The sequence below is a fragment of the Perca fluviatilis genome, chromosome 6, assembly GCF_010015445.1.
Source record: "Perca fluviatilis chromosome 6, GENO_Pfluv_1.0, whole genome shotgun sequence".
Lineage (NCBI taxonomy): Eukaryota > Metazoa > Chordata > Actinopteri > Perciformes > Percidae > Perca > Perca fluviatilis.
The window spans coordinates 19,183,103-19,206,746 of record NC_053117.1 but is presented as its reverse complement, the minus strand read 5'-3'; the positions used below and the strand labels follow the sequence as shown (position 1 = coordinate 19,206,746).

At 38.5% G+C, this 23,644-nt stretch overlaps 1 protein-coding gene across 4 annotated transcripts; it reads left to right on the top strand.

Moving 5' to 3' along the window:
- The first annotated feature begins 1,876 nt into the window (after positions 1 to 1,876).
- si:ch211-225b11.1 (uncharacterized protein LOC561694 homolog) lies at positions 1,877 to 22,782 on the top strand. 4 transcript variants are annotated; one of them, XM_039802724.1, is made up of 14 exons: positions 1,881 to 1,983; positions 2,389 to 2,544; positions 4,374 to 4,508; positions 8,706 to 8,916; positions 11,258 to 11,390; positions 12,886 to 13,020; positions 13,784 to 13,887; positions 14,662 to 14,786; positions 18,930 to 19,042; positions 20,143 to 20,283; positions 20,425 to 20,524; positions 20,677 to 20,777; positions 20,866 to 21,033; positions 22,177 to 22,782. In XM_039802724.1, exons 1-14 carry the CDS (start codon positions 1,962 to 1,964, stop codon positions 22,279 to 22,281), a joined length of 1,749 nt encoding a protein of 582 aa, XP_039658658.1. In that variant the 5' UTR covers positions 1,881 to 1,961; the 3' UTR covers positions 22,282 to 22,782. The 4 variants fall into 4 exon arrangements, with proteins under 4 accessions (XP_039658659.1, XP_039658657.1, XP_039658658.1 ...); XM_039802725.1 differs by having other exon boundaries at positions 1,877 to 2,544; positions 12,952 to 13,020; XM_039802723.1 differs by having other exon boundaries at positions 1,878 to 2,544.
- The last annotated feature ends 862 nt before the right edge of the window (positions 22,783 to 23,644 follow it).

Genomic DNA, 23,644 nt, shown 5'->3' with positions numbered 1-23,644 from the left:
GCTCTGAGCTTTTAAGTCAGAATATTGAGAATAAATACATCTTAGAATTCTGAAAAATAAGAAAAATACCAATATTCTAAGAATAAAGTCAGGATTATAAAGTTATATATGAACATTGCCAACTCCACATACAGAGTGCTGTGGTTCAAGGGTTGATGGTGCTAACCTAACCAAAACAATCACTACCTCACCACTGTGAAAAGTGCTACATTATGGCCAGAATTAACATATTTGTTGTCTCCAACGCAAACATGTGACATTTTGGAAGTTCATTCTTGTGACACATCTGTCCACATATCCAAATGAATACAAGGCATTAAGCAACAAGGCTTTTATTTTGAAAAGAGGTGTGCCTTTACTCGTTTGACAGCAGCCAGAGCAACAAGGATGGAAACGGATTTTTGCACTTAGATTACATTACACCATAGATATATACACGACATTACACAAGACTGAGTTGGCTAAATGGAGAACAAACGCGGTGCACGTGCGTGTTACCGGTCATTGTGTTGTAGCTATATCCGCCTTTAAAGGCGCATATAATAGGCTTTCATTAAAAATCGCTAATCATTATTAAGTAACCACCACAGAGAGTTTTTACTTGGGGAAAATTTACTCGTCAGGGCTCATTAAACGTAATCGATGCATTGGTCTATGAGATCTGTGTAAACAAAAAAAGGTTGTGGAAAATGTGTGAAACCAATGAAAACACATTTGCAGAGAAGACTTTTGCTGTGCTAAGGCGGTGATAAAAAGCAAGTTGATAATATACTTTCATTAAACGTGTCTTAACATGACCGACATGTGTAGCCAATTATTTTCGGTTACAGGCAGTTTCTTCTTTTGAGATCTCTGTCATGTGTGGAAACCTAAGACAATATTAAAAACATTGTTGTTCGTGTTGTTCAACCTCCAGTAGGCCTATCTCAAAAGCCAAAGTACTTTTGGGGTCTTCCTTCTAGCATTTAAATATGCACTTCGAAAGAATCAAACTGAACAGAGAATGTATTTAAGTTACTGGTTTTTCTTTTTTGTCTTATCTTAGATTGATTTTCACTATCATAAATTCTATTTGTGCAACAATTTGTGCACACAATTGTTGTGGGGTCCCTATACGCTCTTCATTATATACCCAATACCCAGAACCAGTCCTCACTCCTATGCTGTCACACCTAGCCCCAGGTATTGTGTGTGTCAGTTACTTTGGTAATTTGATTAAACACGATTTGCACGATGGTCCATATTCCTAAACTACATTTTGACAGAGGGCAAAATAATTTTGCAATTCATCAAATTACATAGTACAACCAATTAAAACACAGTGAACATGAGGCTTTAGGGACCCCTGGGGGCCTGGGTCCCCTGTGCAGTTTGTCGTTTTGACCACTTTGTAATTCAGGCTTGACGTTTGCACATTCCGGGTGTACTGTAGAAGTCTTATGCGAAAACCATTGTACACAGAGTCTATATGTACCGTAGACTGATACGGAAGAGGATTAGGGCCACGTGTGAAAAATGTATTTGAGCTCTGAGCTTTTAAGTCAGAATATTGAGAATAAATACATCTTAGAATTCTGAAAATAAGAAAAATACCAATATTCTGAGAACAAAGTCAGGATTATAAAGTTATATATGAACATGCCAACTCCACACACAGAGTGCTGTGGTTCAAGGGTTGATGGTGCTAACCTAACCAAAACAATCACTACCTCACCACTGTGAAAAGTGCTACATTATGGCCAGAATTAACATATTTGTTGTCTCCAACGCAAACATGCGACATTTTCAAGTTCATTCTTGTGACACATCTGTCCACTAGCCAACTGAATACGAGGCTTTAAGCAACAAGGCTTTTATTTTGAAAAGAGGTGTGCCTTTACTCGATTGACAGCAGCCAGAGCAGCAAGGATGGAAACGGATTTCTGCACTTAGGTTACATTACACAAGACTGAGTTGGCTAAATGGAGAACAAACGCAGTGCACGTGCGTGTTACCGGTCATTGTGTTGTAGCTATCCTTACTGCCTTTAAAGGCGCATATAATAGGCTTTCATATAATCGCTAATCATTATTAAGTAACCAGACGTTCAGGAAGTTCATTGTGGGTCTGAGTAATATTAGACCACCACAGAGAGTTTTTACTTGGGGATAATTTACTCGTCAGGGCTCATTAAACGTAATCGATGCATTGGTTCGGTCTAACTTTAACGTGATTTGTTATTTTTCGGATGTATGATAGACTACAGTGTAGCGCAGGACTGTCAATTGTGATAACAAAAACCGTTAGAACTAAAACCTTTGCTTAATCATCGCTAAGCCACAATGGAGGTCAGTGCCGAAAATTTAAAAATACCCTCTGATGAGAAAGATTATGCTTTGAGACCCTTAGACCTCAACGCGATATCCGAGAAGAAGACTGTGGATGCAGAGACTCCGAGACCCACATGGAGTGGGCGGCTTGAGTTCATCTTGGCATCGGTGGGGTACGCGGTGGGACTGGGCAATATCTGGAGGTTCCCCTACCTGTGCTACAGCAGCGGTGGAGGTAAGACCGAGATCAAGGAAGTTGGCTGTAATAACCCTGGCCTGCAAGATAACCTGAGCAGGGATGGACTTGATACAAATGATATACAAATGTATATACAGTGAAATAGCCTTCTGTTTTGCATAGGCTGCTTGAGAGTGTTGCTGTTGTATAACCACCAAAATTCAGAGGTGTTTCTAATATTCTGCCTCCCCTCCTCGTGTATGTAAATGTGGGGGGCAAAACTTTCAATATAATGTAGTCCAGTACATCACTACTTTTAACTATGACCTCATTAATAAACTTATAGGCTAGATTAATTTACACATTTCTGACAATGTCACCAAAAATACTACACATTTTATAAAAGGTAGAATCTATGACTGAGCTGTTTGTATTGATGTTAATTAAACAGGTGTACCTAATAAAATGGCCTCTCGGTGTATAAAACTACAGTAATTCATGAAAATAATGATCACTTTTAAAAGTGCTTTAGTTTTTGAGATACCTCTATACCCCAGATAGTGTGACACAACCCATGAAGTGAAAAGAAGTGCACACTAAAGCCAGGCCGAATGGGAGATGATACACCTGCACTCAAGTAATTTCATAATGCAAGCTCTGATTGAACCCAAATATGGTGTGAGAGTGGGCAGGTGGTTCCTCTGTGAAAATCGATGCATTGAGGAAATACAGTACTACAAACAAAAGAGTACAATAAGCTTAAATTCAGATATGGGACATACCACAAAATGAGTATTATTTACATTTGATACTTAAATGAAATTACTAAAGTATGAGCATCAAAATATACTTAAAGTAAAAATGTGACTTGTGGACTTTTACTTACTTGTAACAGAGTATGTCCACACTGTGGCATTGGCACTTTTAATTTAGTAAAGATCTGAGTACTTCTTCTACTACTGCAACAGGCCGATCAACAATGCCATCTTCAGAGCTGTACTGCTAGTGTGGTTAAAAACAAAGATTTATTAAACATGAGCTTTTAAAACTTAAGGTACATTTTGTGATACTGTAATACTTTTGAGTTTCACATATATTTACAAGTGATATTTTCAATGCAGGATTTTTTACTTGTAATGGAGTATTACTTTATAGTGTGCTGTTTTTATTTTTGTCTTAAGTAAATGATCTAAATTTCCAATGCCTTCCCACTAGCCTAAGGTTTTCAAGTCTGTCATAGAGCTAACACATACAGATGGAGACATTAACACCTTCTGTTCACATGCGTGTCTTTGGACTGTGGGAAAGTAAAGGAAAGATATGAAATGGATCCACCATTTAAAACTGTAATTGCTACATTTTACGTCAGCTGATGGATAAAAATGACAAACACACTCTGACAGTTGGGATGTTAGAATTTTGGTAACTGTATGTTAATTAACAATCATTCTGTAGAAACATTATGCAACTGAATTTTGTCTCTCAGTCATGTAACAACATCGTCTGTGTTGTAACCATGACTCAGCACAATTCAGCACAGCATGTATGCAGCTGTTGTTAAACAACCTAACCCTTTGTGGTCTATTTTAAGGTGTGGGTGTTGACCAATAAGCCTGCAGTTGTGAATAAAAGTAATGGACAGGCAGGATGCGTTTTTCATTATTAAATACATACATCTATTAAGAGAAATGTGTTAAGCATAAACAGATTTTTTATGAATCATTTTTAACCATCAATAAAGTCATTAGAAACCTGTTATACAGTAAGTATGCTTTATCTAAACAATGACACAGCGGTTACCATATCTCACAAGGCACCATTATATATAATCAGGAGATAGCAGTATAATCAGCCACCCACTGTTCTTTTCTGTTCTTCTGATTCAGGTGCCTTCATGATCCCTTATCTCACCATGGTGCTCCTGTGTGGCATGCCTCTGCTCTTCATGGAGTTTGCTATTGGGCAGTACACTCGTCTAGGGCCAGTGCATGCTCTCGCTAAAATCTGTCCCTTGTTGAAAGGTGAGTGACTCTCCAGACCAGAGGCTCCTCTCATGTGACGGGATGAACATCTGATGATCATTTTCACATTTTGCAAAGAGACAATGATTTTGCTGTTGTTGCTTTGAAAGTATGTATGCAAAGTCTGGCACATGCCCAGACCTTATAAACATACTGTATGTCTGGGAATTAGAGTTCACGTATCTACATTTTTGAGAGTGGTAACTGTAATTATATATAAAAAAAAAAAGAACAGTAATTTATTTATTTTACCATAAAGGTGTTTCTTTAATCTATTGTTGACCAAATTACCTCCCACAAAAGTGAATAATTAACCATCAGTCCCAGAAATCCCAGTTGATCAGTACAGTATGTACACAAAGAGCTCCACGCTTTTGAACTAGATTTTTCATGTAGAGGACAAGCCCTCAGATTTATAAACTGTATAAACAGAATAGTCCTATCGACTAATCCAGATTATTTCCTTAGAGGTGGACACATTTCCATGTATTTAATAATTCCAACAAGTGAAAATATTATATTTTGTATATTATATTATTCTGACACATGAAACATGTGAAACATATATTGTGTATCTGCTCTGTGATTCAGATCTGCTCCAAAATGTAATAGGTTCCTCCACCAAGTTTCATTAAAAATTGGGCCAGTAGTTTTTCCGAATCCTTCTGACAAACGATCAAATAAAGAAACCAACAGACAAACAGAGCCGAAAACATAACCTCCTTATAACTAGTGTGCCCCACCAAACAGGAAAATCCTCTGATCTGCTAATGTTCTCCTTGTCTTCATGTATAAAGCCCTTCAGTTGAGAAGAGTTTAAAGTTGTTGTGCATAAAATACAGCAAATTATATTATACTTATAGGTGACTGTGTTATTTTAGGTCTGCCAATGACGTCATGTTTTTGGTCCTGATTGTGTTTCTGTTTGTTTGGATACAGTGTTTCCCACAGATTAGAAAGCAATTTGTGGCGTGGGGGTCGCCCCGTGTCAGACTAATTCCACTGGTCGGACTGTTCAGCTCTGTTTCAGACTGATACCTCCGGTTCAGGCTGGTCCTCATCCTCAACACTTTTTCAGTCACGGAAAATGACATAACATTATTTATAATAAGTTTATTGCGATTTTATAGTTAAAGTTAAGTTTATAGTTAAAGTTAAGTTTATAGTTATATTTACTTGCGACTAGTTAACTTTCTAAAGCAGGCACAATCGCTTGTTTGCTAAGAGTTGGGTCTGGACTCCAACATTAACACACTGACAACTTTGTATTCACAATATAAAATATTTTTATAGCACTTTTTAATGTGTGATTGTGTAAAGGTGTTCACGAGATACCAACCTTTCGTGAACTTGTGAATTTCGCCAGCCGTCTTCTCTCGTTTTGATGGAGACAGACGATGTGTGCACGGAGGGCAGGGGCTGTGTGTGTGTGTGTGTGTGTAGCCTATGTCAGAGAGACGCGTGACTGACAGAGAGACGGAGGAGAGCAGGGAAAGGAAATGCAGCTGAACGAATATGCTGCGTGTTTTAAATAGCGTTACAAAAAAAAAGAAAAAAAAAAGAATATATATATAATATGTGGCGGCCAGTGTTGATTGTATGGCGCACCGCCACAAATTAGTCTATGTGTGGGAAACACTGGGATAACTCAAGAACAAAAAACAGATTTCACTGATATTTGGATATTTTGAAACTTAGGCTATGTATCAATGACAATGTTTTTAAAATGAGTTCTTCATTTCTTAATATTGCGAGATAGGTCATTAAATAAGTGTCAAATTTCACAAATTTCTCATTACCCACTACACTTAATTAAATGAAAGTATCTGGCACCCCAAGTTTATCTGTGTCTGTATATTCAAAGCAGATCTGCATCCATATCCAGACTAAACATTTTAACATTTTCTATTATTTAAATGATCACTTTAAAGGACTGTGCAACATTGTTGGAGTGCTTACAATTTTCTTTTTTAAATAAAATATGTCATTTTCTGTCTGATAAAGGACTGTTTTCACATGTTGATGGATGGGAACTTGTCAAGTGAACATTTCAATCACTACTGTATTTTTTTGACATCTTTATCTTGTAACATTTAAACGTATATCAGTAAGAAAGAAATTATTTACTCAACTGAATCATCAACTGAATATCCTGAAATGTGATTGAGCTGAATGATGGGTCATTTAAGTCTACATCAGTTCTTAAAACAAATTGTAAACATCAGGCAAATCATGTGAATCAGTATAATGGGTAGTTTGTTTTAAAAGCAGTGCTTAAAATCATACACGCCAGGAGGTATTTGCAAAATTCTAAATCAAACATGATGAATGAAGTGAAATGTGTGGACCCAGAAAGCACTGGCAGTCACCCGGCAGATAAACAAGGGCCCAGCCATCAACAATCCACACTTTGATTGAGTTGAAAATGCTGTGTGTCTTGTTCTAACTTGAAATGTTTCTCCATAGTTTTCTTATCTCTTTAAAGACAGAGATAATCTACCCGGTCAAAACGTATGGGTCCTTCACTTGATTTATCGCTCATTTCTTCCTGGTTAATGCTCTGTGCTAAACAAGGGCCAAAAGCAGGTAGTTTTTTCTGTATGTTCTTTTGAATGATTTCCGTGTGCAACAAACTGTGCAGTTTGCTGTGATATATCTGTGATCCGTGATGCCCACAAATATCTATCACAAATCAACACAAGTCTAATTTACTGCAGTATGCTTAATCACAGCATATACGTGTATGATTTTAATTGGTTACATTGTCTGCCACTGCTTTGTTTATTGTCATCTAGGGGACAGGTGAGGCATGACATGGTAATACACTTATAAAGAGGAAACAGGAGAAGATAGCTTTAACTGCCTTGTTTTTGAGTCCAGCAGACTGATGTGTTTTTGCAGTTTGAAATGACTTCACCACTGTGTCTGATGTACCAGTGGAGCAGTCAGCCATGTAAGCTAGATGTGTAGAGTAAAAGAGGCAAACAGCCAATGACAAAGAAAGGAGCGCTTACAAAGTGGTTCTAGCTGATCCTAGAGCTCAGAGGGGGTTTCCTTTGGTTCTTGTTATGATGACACAGAACTGTTTTTCAACTGCCTCTCCTTCCATTTTTTCAGATAGTCACACTGGATCCAGTGGAGCATGGCATTCCAGTCTACAGCGAGTAGAAAATATGTTTTCTGGAGGCTAAGTTTTTATATACTGCTAAAAAACAGAGAGCCATTTCCTTCAAAGACAGTGTTGCCGTTAGTGTTATTCTCAAATGACAAAGATAAACAAAGGCGGCAATGATAACACGATGCAAAAGATCAAGAATAGTAATTTAGAAAAAACATTTTTTTGACATTCTTGAAAATGTGCTGATTTGCTTTCTTGCTGAGAGCTACTGTAGATGAGAAGATCGATGCTACTCATGTAACTCTCAGCAAGTCAGTGAAAAAGAATATTTCCCCAAATGTTAAACTATTGAAATAAGTGATATCAGAATATAAAACTAATGTTTTTGTTTGTGTCGGATAGTACAAAAAGTAGTTTTGTCTAGAAATTACAGTTTATGGAAGACACAAACTAAAAATGTCATATAGAGGATATTTCATTGGTGGCTTTTCTGTATTTAAAATGGTTCAGAGTTAGCTATCCCTGTCCACACCCTACTGACATGTTGTTAAGCAAAATAATGAAACTCTACCTGTAGAAGCCACGCTCTTTAGCTGAGTCTTTGTTTGGAATAATTTGAGGAGACAGGTGAACAAATACAAACACACCTATGGTACACACACCCCAAACTGAAATCTGATGCACAGCTAAGAACCACAGGTGTTAAAAGACTGAATAGTTTACATCTGTGGGAGGACTTTGATCCCACCCATTTGGTGAGGAGCCATGGAATTTCTAATCCATGGCTCCAGGAATGCCTTTTATTTGTGGCCGAGTTTGCTTGACTTCCTTTTGGCCTCCACTGACCAGAGATTAACCCCTGATATTGGCTCTTCTCTGTTGTCTATCTTCATGTGAGATGTAGGCTGTACCCATAACTTTAATCCAGGGCCCAAATAATTTTCACTTCACTGGAGAATATGGAGTAAAAGATGACAGTTTTAAGAAGTAAAGTGTACAACTTCTTCCCCAAAGATGGCATATTTTCTGCGGACTCGTCTCTCACTTTGTGTCCTCCCTCCCTACGTGTCACTCTGCAGGTGTTGGTCTGGCCACAGTTGTTATCTCTTTCGTGTTCTCCACGTACTACAATGTGCTCATAAGCTGGGCACTTTTCTATTTCGTCAACTCATTCGGAGCGACCCTCCCCTGGAATTCCTGCAACAACACCTGGAATGCTGTCGGAAACTGTTCCAGTGGTTTCCCCGGCAACACTACCCACCTGCAGTCTGCCAGCCAACAGTTCTTTGAGTAAGAATAGTTCACTGCATTATTAACTGCAGACATTTACTCTATCTATATATTTACACTTTTCAGGGCACTACTGCTGTTTTTGTTATGTTGATATATTTATCGGAGGAAGCAGCCCTCATTAAAATCCTGTGGTGTTTTTCTTAAAGGCCCTAAAAATTAATTATCTTCTTACTATGAAGCGATGTGGGTCTAACATTAACACACTTTTCTGTCTGTTTTGGTTATCTTACATGACAGATTTCTGTATTTGTTTTTGTCTGAAAAAAAAGCAATGTCATATACTTTACACATAAAGTACGTACACTAGGGGTGGTACGGTTCACAAAACCCACGGTTCGGTTCGTATCACGGTTTTAGGGTCACGGTTTTCGGTTCTGTACGGTTCTTGTTATTTTTTCTTTTAATCTTTAACACTCCAGAAATATACTTGAGCATATGATATATAGCTTAATTATCCACAATGTAGGATGCAGTATTACATAATTATATTGTTATATCATGTAATCATGCACAAACTGAATTTGACTTGACTTTAAGCACATTATTGGGACCATCTCTGAGGAAAGCTAGGTGAGATTTTGATAAGAGGGAAGACATTGATGATTTCAATAAGCTTTTCATTTATTTGGCAAAAAATGGAGAATGTGTATTGCCATCTACAGGAGCTTATGTGCCTTTTTAGCACATGAAGATTATTACAGAATATCAATTGAAATAACTTTCATTTATCAAACTGCCAACTTCAGGAACTCTTAAAGCTCCGTCTTTTGAATAAGTCAGAATACGTTAAACATAAAAACAGTTTACATTGTTAGGTCATTTCCTATCCTGGCCTGGGCTGGGACACACATTCATACGGTTTGATAAAGTACTTATTGGACTTTAACTTATCATTGCACTTACAATAATGAGCATAGCTGTCAGGTCCTCCTGTACGTCTCATCTCCGTTTTTTCCGGCATCCACCGTGTGTGTGTGTGTTTGTGTGTGTGCGCGCGTCAGTTGCGGGGAGAACTGAGCAGCCCCGCCCGCTGCAGAGACCCGACAGGATTTAAACAGCAGCAGCTTCAGTGACTTTAGAGTGAAAAAACGTTACAGTACATTGATGTTAAAATGTATACAGGTTGGCAGGACGGCCTGAAATGTTTTGCACGGTCTTTCGCTGTACGTTTTGTTGGTAACTTCTTCACACCTCTTCTTTCGCGTGAAAGGGAAACACACTGTCTGAGGTCACATAAGGGCACCTGGCACGAGGCTACATTGCGCATGTATCGAACCGTGCGGCACACACACGCTCCGAACCGAGACAAGCGGACCGAACGGTTCGGATGTTTTTTCATGAACCGTACCACCCCTAACGTACACCAATCAGGTTTTAACAACATGTGAATGAATATTAGGGGTGGGGGAAAAATCGATACAGCATAGTATCGCAATATTTTCCATGGCAATACTGTATCGATACACAGACGCCAAGTATCGATCTTTTATTATATATGTGTTGGTAAGTTTGTCTGCTTGACAATCCCATTTTGCAGCAATAAAATTGAAGTGAAATGAACAAACAGAGAAATGTATCTATTTAGATAAAACAGATGTTGACAAAGTTTTCTTCTGGGGACATAATTTGAAATTGGGAAAAATTTGAAGTTCGTAAAAAGGTAATAAATTGCAATATATCGCAGAATATTGCAATATGTTTAAAATCACAATAATATCGTATTGCGACATAAGTATTGTGATGATATCGTATCGTGAGGCCTCTGGTGATTCCCACCCCTAATGAACATTTGTTGAACGTTGTACGGTTGTCTGTGAATTAAATCTGACCAAACCTTACCCACCCACCCGTCTTGATTAGGCAGATTTTGAACAGCTCACCCAACTCAGAATCAGGACAGAAAATGAGAAATGAGAAGAGCTTTGAAATTGGGTATCCTAGCAACATGCATGTTTTTTTAATACAATTTTATGTGATAAACTGTACAGTAATTTATCAACAAGAAAGTTTTGACCTGACTTGATAAGATAACCTTGTGATATTTTCTTGAGCAACCAAAACACAATTCATCCGCACTGGTGGGGACTGAAGGCAGAAGACATTCAGAAACCCGTATCTCATTCAAAACAGCATGGATGTTTTTTTTTCCAAGTTTGTATGCGTGTGGAAGCACCAGAGACACAAAATAACACCCCAAATCCCAGAAAACGTGATTTTTTTCATAATATGGTTATGTTTTAGTTTTCTTAAAGTTTAGATTTTCAGGAGCTTTTGAGGATACAATATTGGGAATCACTTGCTATTTGTATTTACTCGCTTCTTTTTCCTTTTTTTACAGTCACAGACTTCTGCAGAAAACCAGTGGTATTGAAGACGTTGGTGGTGTTCGCTGGGAACTTTTTGGCTATCTCATTATTTCCTGGGTCATCGTGTATTTATGCATATTTAAAGGAGTCAAATCCACTGGAAAGGTCAGAAGATGTTTTAATGCATATAGGGGATTATGCTTAATGTTGTTCCGGACTAATTTTTTAAAGTGCCCATATTATGCTCATTTCAGGTTCATAATTATATTTTGAGGTTGTACCAGAATAGGTTTACTTGGTTTAATTTTCAAAAAACACTATATTTTTGTTGTACTGCACATTGCTGCAGCTCCTCTTTTCACCCTGTGTGTTCAGGTCTCTGTTTTAGCTACAGAGTGAGGCATCACACTTCTATCCCATCTTTGTTGGGAGGCGCACATGCACAGTAGCTAGGTAAGGATCACATCAGCTAGCTGTTTGTTACTACAATTTCAGTTAATACAAGGCAGGATTAGCCGGGAGACTTCTTCTAAACGAGGGCGCACTTCCAACTTTGCGTGGAATACCTGCAGAACAGGGACATGTAAGTAGTTCTTTTGTAGATTACGGTGAACTAATGTGTGTTGTAGCAGTGTTTTGCCATTGAGAATGAGCTAGCATGCTAGCGCTAGCATGCTAGCGCTAGCATGCTACAGTTAGCCACCTCGTCTTGGCTGCTGATGTAGAAAGCCCTGCAGATTTTGAACAGCTCACCTGGAGACTGAAAGCAGAAGACATTCAGAAACCCAGATCTCACTCAAAACAGCATGGATGTTTGTTTTTTTCCCAAGTTTGTACGTGTGTAGAAGCACCAGAGACACAAAATAACACCCCAAATCCCAGAAAAAGTGTTTTTTTTCATAATATGGGCACTTTAATTGTTTATAAACCTTCTGTCCTGACATTTTGTCACAGTTAATGTTTTGTTTATAGTTTATAGTCTATCGTCTGTAAGTCATTTTTTTCTCAGAATGACATCTAAAATAATAAGTTTGTAACTCTGTGTTTGTACCATATACGTTTTATGCACTATATCCTACGTAATGTGTTATTTCTTTTGTAAATAGGATACTTATGTTGCTTGCTCAGGAAGTAGATACAGTGCCTTGGAAATCACAAACTAATAAATTACATTATGATATCTCCTACTTTTGATGAAAATCGTCTCATTAATAAAACTTACATTATAAATCTACAAATATTACTAGGGGTGAATATTTTTCATATTCATTTAAATAATCAAACTTATGCAAAATTAATTTATTTTATAAAAGCAAAAGTTCAAAGGATCGGACGTCATATAATGTAAAACACAAAAGACAAGCTTCAGATGCAAAACAAACCTGTTTTGCTCAGCCAACTCACAATCAGGACGGAAAACAAGAAATAACAAGAGCTTTGAAATTGGCTATCCTAATAGATAAAGTGATAAACTGTACAGTAATTTATCAACGAGAAGGTTTTGACCTGACTTGATAAGATAACCTTGTGATATTTACTTGAGCAACCAAAACACAAATCCTCTGCACTGGTGGGGCAGTAGCTCAACTGTTGCAACCCCAGCTACACAACAAACGCACACATTAATCAGTTTCTGCTTCTCACTGTTTGTGTCTCACAGGTTGTGTATTTCACCGCTATATTTCCGTACTTCATTCTGTTTGCCCTGCTCATTAATAATGTGCAGCTTCCTGGCGCCAAGAATGGTATCCTCTACTTTGTGACACCTGTCTGGGACAAACTGTTTGAAGTAAAGGTGAGTCTCTGTTAAGACTTTAGTTACACATTGGCATCAGATAGTTGAATCCAACTTTTAGTTTAATTATTATCTCATACAGTATCAAATTTATATGTAACTTGTCTGACTGTCAGAGAGCGAGGAATTTAATGCAAATATCATTCATTTTCTTAAAATTGAGGGAGAGGGGAAGAGGTCATTACAGCCATATGATTGCAGCAATGAACTTAGATCGCAGGTGAAATATTTGGCTTTTAAGATTTTAGGCAGAGCTGCCAGAAGAAAATTTCAGGACTAAAGCTAACCTAAAAAGAAGGAGCTGCAAATCTCTCAGAATAGTCTGGTAGCTACTGCTGTGTCTTTCTTGACCTATTAATATCACAAGAAAAAATAAACCGGATACTTTCTAAACATAGGTTTAGTACTGTAAATGGAAACAGCAGTGATCCTGCACACTGAAAAATAACAGACTTACATTTAAAAGTTCATTTTTCTAACATTAGCTATGTGTGTAATATTATGTTGTAATAGATGCATTGCGACCAGACGCATGCAATCAGGTTAAAACTTCCTTTTTACTTGATTTGGTGATTCCTTTACAATGTATTCATTACTAAATGTGCAATCGCACACATTATAAAAAACACTGCTCAAACACACTCAAAACATGTTTTGTTCTTGGAAGACCCCATCATTCAGAGTTAATAGCTGATTGAGAAAATAGGTTTCCAAGGCCTCAAAAACTAGTTAATCATCATGCTCTCCTTTATCTCCATTATAGGTTTGGGTTAATGCAGCTGCCCAGGTGTTTAACTCCATTGGAATAGCATTTGGCTCCATGATTTCGATGGCTAGTTATAACAAGTTCAACAACAACATTCTTAGGTAAAGATTTATACTCTCGGTGTGGAAGATTGTACAGTCTTTTTTTTTTTTTTTTTTTTTTGGGGCATTTTCAGCCTTTATTTTTACAGCAGAAGACGTGAAAGGGGAGAGAGAGGGGGAATGACATGCAGCAAAGGGCTGCAGGTTGGAGTCGAACCCAGGCCCGCTGCGCCGAGGAGCAAACCCCTATAAATGGGCTATGAGCTATCAGGGCACCCGAAAATTGTACTGTGTTTGACTATGAATATCTCGAGCCAAACCACACTATTCCAGCCAATCTGTACCAGGTGGCACGTGCAAGCAAGTGATGGGGGCAGGGGGACAGGGGTTATCAACAAGAAGAGTTTGCAGAGAAACAGCAAAAGAGGAAAAGGACTACAGAATACAAATTTTAAGAAAAGTTGTATGATCGGGAAAGCTTAGCTTAATACCAGCTGCATAGGAGGGACCAGGGAGAAATGAAGAAAGTTTGAGAGGAAATTAAGAATTACTAGTTTTCTTTGGAACAAGATGGGTGTTTTAATATAGTATATGGAGGCCTCGGCTCCTCTGAGGGATGTAGAAAACATACCATTATTTACCTGCTATAGCCACTTTTTACTTTTTACCAATAATTTCTGACATAGTGAGAGCTTGTTGATCCAGTACAACAAAAATGTAAAACAGCTGTCTTAATGATCAAATGGCTGCTTTATAATCTAGTACCTTTGTTTCATTGAGTTTCTTGGATACTGTAACTGTCCTAACATTGTTTATTTCGTCCTCCTCTCCCAGGGATGCTTTAATTGTATCATTTACCAACTCATTCACTAGTATCCTGGCTGGCTTTGTGATCTTCTCAGCTATTGGCTACATGGCTCATATACATAACCTCCCAGTGGACAACATAGCTACAGATGGTAAGCATCAAGCCTGGAAAGACCATCGCACCACAGTCTCAAAACTTTGTTTTAATTAGACTTGATGTGATGTCAGGGTGTTACAGAAATACAGATGGAGATACAAATAGATCCCAAACTCTTAGAGCCTTTTTTTTCTCTCTCTCAGATTTCAACAGGTGCCCATCTGCTTTGAATATTTTAAATGTGCAGGTCACTCAGGAATATTTAGTAGTCTACAATTTCTTAAAGTAGCACTCCACTGATTTTAAACATGAAGTTCAGTTTACTCTACTTAGCCTGTTGTATAATGTCTTATGTGGCTGTGGAGAAGCTTTATAAGGAAAAAAAACATAAAAATACTCTGATGATGTCATTAGACTAAAGCCTGCATTACAATGTAAGAAGTGGACGTTTAGGAGGGAAGGAAAGTCTAATGAAAAACGTTATTAAGTTGCATTTTGGGAATTTTAGAATGCAATGTTGGAGCTTGACCCAGGCTAGAGACTAAAAGTCAGGACATCTCTGCCTTTTCTGCTTCGATTTTTAACCTGTCTCTTGTTTATTTTACTCTTACAGCATTATTAAATCGCTAGAGTACCCCTTTAAGTAGCTGTTATGAATTATAGCCATATGTAACTGCAACATGAACACAACCTTCCTGTGTATTTGTGTGTGTAAGTATGTACGTACTGTAATGACATGTGGAGTGACAGTGTCAGCGGATTCCTCACCACACAACATTACAGCATCGCTACCGATTACACCACACATGTAAATCACTTAACCAAAGATGCCAAATGTCTGAATCAGCAAGTAAGTTGAGACAAGAGGGTTTGAGGTTACTTAAATGGCAAAAGTGAGTTTTGGCTTAGGTAAGCAAATGCTCAAATAACATTGGAGCAAGAGCTTTGTCGGTTAAGTAATGCATTATTAAAAACAGAGAAAACTTGTCTTCAGCCCCTGGGTCAATTAAGGATCCTCTAAGGAGGTCAAAACACTGTATCCCTGTAAGCTATTTTTTTTTTCTCAGCTCAAGTGGCACTGTCGTTGACTAATGACGACTACCTTCTTGTGATCTTACCTTCCTGAAAACATGTTTTTTTCATTGGTCAGTCACTGTATTTTCTGTATTCCTCCTGCATATTTTGAAAAGCAACACATTTAAATCAATCAGTCAATCAATCAATCAATCAATCAATAAATCAAATTTGTCACATGAAATCTTACGGGGTACAATTCCAGTGAAATGTGATCCCATCAGTTCCTTCAACTTCATTCATCATCATAAAGCAGAATGTGTGTGTGGGGGGGAGGGAGGGATCCTAGTGGCTTGAGGGTAGAAGCTCTAGAGTCTCTGAGTGCTGGTCTGGTGTATCCGGGACCTTCTACCTGACCTTAACAGGGAGAAAAGGCTGTTACCTAGGTGGTTTGGATCTTTAATTATTCTTCTAGCCTTTTTCTTGCAGTCCCTGGTGTAAATATCTTTTAGGCAGGGTAGGGCACTGCCTATTGTGTGTTCAGCCAAATGATTGCAGGAATGATGTTTATGGTTAGGAAGCTCTCAATGATGGGTAGAAATTGCTCAGTATTTGAGGGGATACCTAGACTGGGTAAACCCAGCCCGATCTGCCGCCGATTTGATTTTGTCCTGCAGCTCAGGCTAGAAAACTGTACGTTTATCTATCCTGCTTCCGTTACAAATTTGCGGGAACCAATCACAAACTGGCTTATCCACCTGGCACGCTATAGACCTTTTTCACGGCAGACATGTTGACATGTCATAGTAGGAAAAGCACAGGTGTATTCAAAACCATTACTGATGGCTGCATTCCACTTAGGAGAGGCCCTGGTATTGTGCATACTGACTCACTGAAACAGCTTACTGGGACACTTGATGGAATTGAGCCATTGTTAAGGTTATCAATTTCAGCTGGGCTTTTCCTACTATGACAAGTCAAAATGTCTGCTGTGGGGTCGCAGAACTTTTGACACACGGAAAGAACACGCACTTTTGATAGCCCCAGTGATGGTGAACGTAAACTCCCATGCTATAAACAACTACACCAAAACATAGACATATACGGTATATAAAAAAAATGAATAAATCATCAGAGCCAGCCGCTCCATAATAATATAATATTCTGAAGTAGCCAAACTTACTGTAGCTACACTCCCTCCTGCAGCATTGGTGTCCATCTCTGTTGCTTCTGGTAATCCACATTCAGACCCACAGCAGGCTTGTTGTTTTATGTTGCTTAGTTCCATAGATTCGTTATCCATGTCTGCCTCTTTATCCTCCTCTTGCTCGTTTTGTTCTTCCTCTTCCTCATATTCCTCACTGTCCTGTCTTTCTCCCTGGTGTGCTGGCTCAGATGTGTCGCTAACATGCTAGCAGTATTAGCGCTAATGCTAGCTGAAGCTGCACTTGATTTTAAAAACAAATCAGTCAGTTTGCAGCATTTTTCAACTTCAGCCAACAGTGCTCTCTTATATTTCTCTTTCTTTTTCTCTGCCCCCACCCCCCCTTGTGTCGCTTGATGCCTCGATTGATTTTTTTGTTAACAGTATAGCTTCCAACTTCCAACCATAGCTTCCAACTTCCAATTTCCAACTTCCAACAACCACGCTGACGCAGACCATAGACAGTATATATGAAGACGTAGATGCGGTCTACTTGATTCTGTCTTGAAATTCCCAGAAGGCATTGCTTCATTTTAACTTTTGCAAACAAATATTCAAATAAAAGAAATGCAGGTAGATTTATTTTATTTCAAACCATGCATGTTTACATTTTTGAACATCTGATCTGAATAAGTAATTTTGCTACAAAACAATACAGACTAATGTAAAAGTTCATGACTGTAGAGGGTAACCATGACTGTGATATTGAGAGACTCATATCTGGTATAAATACTGATCAGATTACATTGATACTAGGAGTGAAGGATTTGGACAGGTTTGGTTATTGTTAGGCCAAAGGTCTTTATTATTGAAGCTTTGAAAGGGGGCCGAAAGAAATTATATGGGCCGCTGTTTACAATTAAGTGGCCGCATGGCTGTGACAATCATGTGGCTCTCTGATTGGCCGGCCGGCCCAAACGGCCCATGAGGGCCCGCGGCCCCTCTGACATCTGCCCAAATGCCAGATTACCAGTCCGTCACTGGGTCTGCCTTTCAGGAAGTCAAGGATCCAACGGCACAGTAAAATGTTTAATCCCAGGTCCTTGAGCTTTGTGACGAGCCTGGAGGGAATTATGGTGTTAAACGCTGAACTGTAGTGTGATCATTTCACCTACACTGCAGGTGGAGGATTAGCAGTTTGCAATCACACACAACAATGTTTAAACTGACTATATATAAGGGCGTTAAATACATATTTTGTGTTGCAAAGAGTGTTCTAAATTCTCTGGATACAACTAATCTGTACTCAATCTTCCTCATGCTGCAACTCATGCCATCATTCATTCTTTATTAACCATTGAGTTCGACGAAATATAGTTTGGTCTCGTCACATTGTCCTTTCATGAAATAGTTCCCATGGTGTTCTTTAACACCTCATGTCTGGCACCAAGCCTAAATGAACTGGTCTGATAACATCCCAGTAGCCTGTTCAACCAGAACAAATGAGTGGTTGTGAAGACAAACAAAATATTGTTGGTTATGTTAGCCACTTACTATTTCACTGATGAGAAACTGTTTAGAAAAGGTTCAGCCCAACTGGTACACATTTGGCTTCAGGCTTCAGTTTTCTCATTTCCCTCAGCAAAAAGTCATGATCACCACTTTGCAACATATATGATTTTATAAACAATCTTTATTTAAACTCCATATATAGTGACCTCTGGTGGCATTTTGTTTCTACAAAACAATACATGGGTTTAAGCTATGCCACAGCTGCAATTGAGAAAACAAATATGAATTCATTGATCCCTAGACTAAACTACAGCCTCTTTGGATGTACGGTAGCAATTGGTTTTTTAGGAATATGTTGACATTTTGGAAAAAATTGCTCGTACAGTAAATATTTAGCCTAAGCCAGCAGCTGGTTAGCTTAGCATGAAAACTTGTGGTAACAGCTAGTCTGGCTCTCTCCAAAAGTACATTAACAAGGATCTCCTACCAGCACATCTATAGCAACACCTTTACTGTTTCATGTTTCAGGTCCTGGTTTGGTGTTTGTTGTGTACCCTGAAGTCCTCTCCACCATGCCCGTCTTTCAGCTGTGGGCCCCTCTGTTCTTCTTTATGCTGCTGTGTCTGGGCCTGGACAGCCAGGTAAACATCTCTAACGCTTATATAATCACAATGACCCGACTGAAAGTTTATCAGGAGGAAGGCACACTTATGGGGAAATAGGGCAAATGTTTTCATTACTCAACTCAACCAAGGTAGTCAAAACAATTACAGAAGTTTTATTCCAGCATTTAAAACTGTGCTCATTCAGGCTGACATTTCAATGTAACTGGTTACCTAACTGTGTCCACCTTTTGGTCATGGACATGGAAATGATTAGTGATTAAAGTAAATAAAGTGCTGCTAACCCTAACAGACTGTCTCCCTCTAACTAGCATAAGTGTATAAATGTGCATTATTGATTATGACCTTACCCCCCCTGTATATTTGTACTGGTACATTAAATGATTGTACTCCTTTCCAAAATCTGAAGAGCTGATTTCTGATGTAGCTGAATACACTGAAGTTCATGTTGTAGTTTTTCTACATATTGGTACAAGTATAGTATTAGTATATTTGACTTTACGTGATTGATATTTCACTCATTTTGCCCTTTACACAAAGAACACACCATCCAACCAGACCAAATAACAAGAGTCTACAGCCATGCTAACGCCTCTGTGAGCATGTACGTATGCACACACACACACACACACAGCGGTGCTATGCATGCTAACATGCTCACAATGACAATGCTTAAGTGCGTAATGTTCACCATCTTAGTTTGGTGTGGAACCTTGTTCACATTGCCTAAAAATAGCCAAATAAAATATATTTGCAGGTATGTGGTCATAAACAGTATTGGAGAAATAAAAATGTTGACCTGGTTATGGTTATAATTTGTTGTTCATCTGTATACTAAACATTCATATTTGAAACCACTCATATTTAATATGAATAATACACCGTTTACATTTCCAGCTTTTGCTGTTGGCCGCTTACATTTGACGTAAACAACCAACATGCATTTTAACTCCTTTCATGCGCACCTCTGTCGTCATGGTTACCTAGCTCTTTGCACAGCCTCATAATTGCTGCCCAAACAAAGATGTCTCAAAGTCATGACAAATCAAGAGGGAACCACTTTTTACAGAGTAAATGGGACCACTATGTTAAAAAAATGTGTTTTCTGTGTGCCACAGTTTGCCACAGTTGAGGTGGCTATAACGTTCATAAAAGATGAGTTTGGCCCCCAAGTTCTGCGTTTCCTAAAGAGAGAAGAGCTGCTGGCCCTGGCTGTGTGCATCATTGGCTTTGTTCTGGGAATTCCCCATGTAACCAAGGTACAGCAAAACTCTTTTACTTCTCAGAGAAACATATCTGACGATATTTGGTAGCCTACATTTGGTAACAGTTGTAGCATAAGTGACAGTGTTGTAATTTGGCCTTCTTCTTCCTCTCTCTCGCTTCTCCTTCCTGCACAGGGAGGAATCTATGTGTTTCAACTGATGGACCACTACACCGCTGTGGTCTCCCTTGTGTTCCTGGCTTTCTTTGAAGTTGTCGCTGTCTGCTGGATCTTTGGTAACATAACTTCCATAAATTCAAACTTGCGTGCTGTGGCTGGTTTATTATTAAATTGAATTCTAAACGTCTTTCATATCCACAACATAAGGAAATCTGTATCTGTATTCTTAGTCTCTATTGTTTAATCAGCTTATGTCTTTTTCCATCAGGTGTCCCACGAATCTGCTTAATGGTCAAGAAGATGCAAGGAAAAACTCCAAACATCTACTTTCGTCTCTGTTGGCTGCTGCTTTGTCCTCTTTTGGTGCTGGTGAGGTTCAGACATGATTATATGTATAATAATGTTAATAATGATGGTTAATTAATATATTTTTAAGACTATCCTTTTCCCTACATAGTGTATACTGATCTCCAGCATTGTCCAGTACACTCCCGCTCACTATGAAAAGTACACATACCCAGGGTGGGCTGAAGTAGTGGGCTGGGGTGTCTCACTGGTCTCCATAGTGTGGATCCCACTGGGAGCCATTCACGAGATCTATAGCAACAAAGGCTCACTTCTTCAGGTGAGTACAAGAATCATCATTTAGACAAATGGATGAAGCATGTGTATCTCTCTTCAGATGCTTCTCTACAACCCAGTCTCATGGCAGTTCGTGAAATGGTCACGTTACTTAATCTATTGATCCGTGTTCACGGGGACGTTTTTCTCGTTTTTTTCGTGGTGGCCAGCACGAAAATGTAAACTAATGTATTTCAATGGGAAGCATATGTCATGATCGCAGCACAACTTTGGTAGCGAGTAGTATGAAATGCCGAAAATCTGCGTAAGGAGGTTGGTTGTCTTGGTGGATGGGTAAAACAATTCAGGACTTTCATCCTGGAAGCCAGGGATCGCGTCTTGCTTGTGGCGTTTTGTTTCCCTGTTAACCGTCCCGTTATTGTTGCGCGTCCCCCGCGGCCTTCTCCCGGCGTGTGAGGCATCCTCCCCGCGGCCGTTTTGTTTCCCCGTTAACCGTCCCGTTATTGTCACCCATTCCCCGGGTCCTTTCCCCCTTAATCTTTTCCGAAACCCAACCTCCGTATAGATGGTTCCCATTTCATGCTGGCCACCACGAAAAAAACGAGATGAACGTCGCCGTGAACATGAATCATTAGATTAAAAATAATGTCACAATTTCACAACTGCCGTGAGACCGTGTTGTTCTCTACCATCCTAGGGTTAAACCACACACACTATATGTTTGGGTCATAATTTCACTTTCACTTTTGGCACTGAAAATATCTCACTGACAGCTTTCATTTGATATAATGCTCATATTTGCCCAACACTGGCTCCAAGCCCTCAATGTTGTTAGTTAGCACAAAACACAAAGTATATTTGGTCACAAACAAAAGTTGAACAAATAAAAATGTGGCCCTGGTGATGAGTCAGGGGATCGTCAAAATATCAACAATTCAGCCTGAGGGGGACATGAATATGTGTACCAAATTTAATGACCACCATCAAATAGTTGGTATCCATACTGTCATAACACTAGTGTAGGAGGAGATATTAGAGTGTTATGTGCAGAGCTGGGGCTATGGCTAATACTTGTGAATAAGTAACTGTTTTTTCTTTTTTTCTTTGTGCCTGAGCTGACCAGACAAGCTTGAACAAAGTTTTCTAAAAGGTTCGTTCCTAAAATATTGCCTTCTCTAACCCTCAGAGACTTAAAACAGCTCTGATGTCCACAATAGACCTGGATGCTGAGGATCCCCTGCCAGAAAAACAAAACCTAGCATCTGAAACCTTGCTTACTTCAGTGGCATGACCAGGAATACAGTCAAAGCCGATGGAATGAACTGTTTTTACACTGAGATACACAATCGTTAAGCTTCTATAATACCATTATAATTTGATCCTATTTTTTCTTAAATTTAAGTATGAGTGATAGTGTGCTTTGTCCTGTCTAGACAAAGCAAGTGTTCATTCCAAGCAAAGATTGAAATTTAAATGATTGTTTCCTCCCCTTTGGTTTATTAATCAGTAAACCAGTCCCTGTTTTCTGTGTCTGTGTTTTCTCTTGCAATGTGTAACTAAGAGTAAATGATGCATCTATGGTAGAGGCATTCAGAGGCTTATTAACATAAAACATTGTGCTGTTCCGTTGTTTAAAGGTGGAGCAACAATCTTTCTCCAGAATCACTCTTAACGTTGCATTCAGGCAATCCTCATCTACTCATTTACTAAATTAACCCTCCTGTTGTCCTCGGGTCAAATTTGACCAATTTTCAAAAAGTTTCTATATCAGAAATTTGGGTTTTCTTTCAACCAAATTGTCCAAATAAATAACTTGGATGGTTCCCTACAACACTCTCAACAAGTAAAATAAATGATCAGTTCAATACTTTCATTAAATTTGGGTGTTTTATTCAATTTTATAGCATTTGAAAAAAAAAAAGATAAAAAAGTGACAAAAATGTCGGAAAACGATTCAAAAACATGGGGGGGGAGGGAAACAACAAAAATGCCAAAAAGCCCAGAAAGAAATCGACAAAAACTTTGGAAATAGTGACACTTTTTATTTTTAAGTGAAAAAAACATCAGGAAAAGCGAGAAATAAAAGTGTTGAAAAAGTCGACCAAAATGTTGGAAAAAAAGTTTCACGAGGGTTAAAATTTTTTAAATATGTTGCGTTTGACCCCGGGGGTTCGGTGGGAACAAACGAAAACACGAGAATGTTTATTCCAGTCAGAACAAGCGTTGGTTTCACTCGTTTGCCTTGTAGTCGGTTCAGATCTTTTTACTTTTAACCCTTGTGTTGTCTTCGGGTGAAATTTGACCCATTTTCTAAATATATATCAGAAATATGGGTTTCTCTTTAACGACCACATTTTAATTACCCAAAAATAACACGGACGGATGATGCCACACGCTTCACAAGTACAACAGAAGATCGGATCTCTAATTTCATTGAATTTGGGGTGTTTTGTAAAAATGTTTAGCATTTCAAAAAGAAACTGAAATGTTTCGAAACAGTATCCAGACTGAACTTTGATCCTTCTGTGATTGTCCTTCCTTTATTAGTCTAAATAATTCAAAATTTCAGCTTTTTTAAGGATTAGGAATCATTTCCTTAATAATGAGGTTTATTGACCATGAAATCCCAAAAGTGTAAAACTAGTAATGAGTTG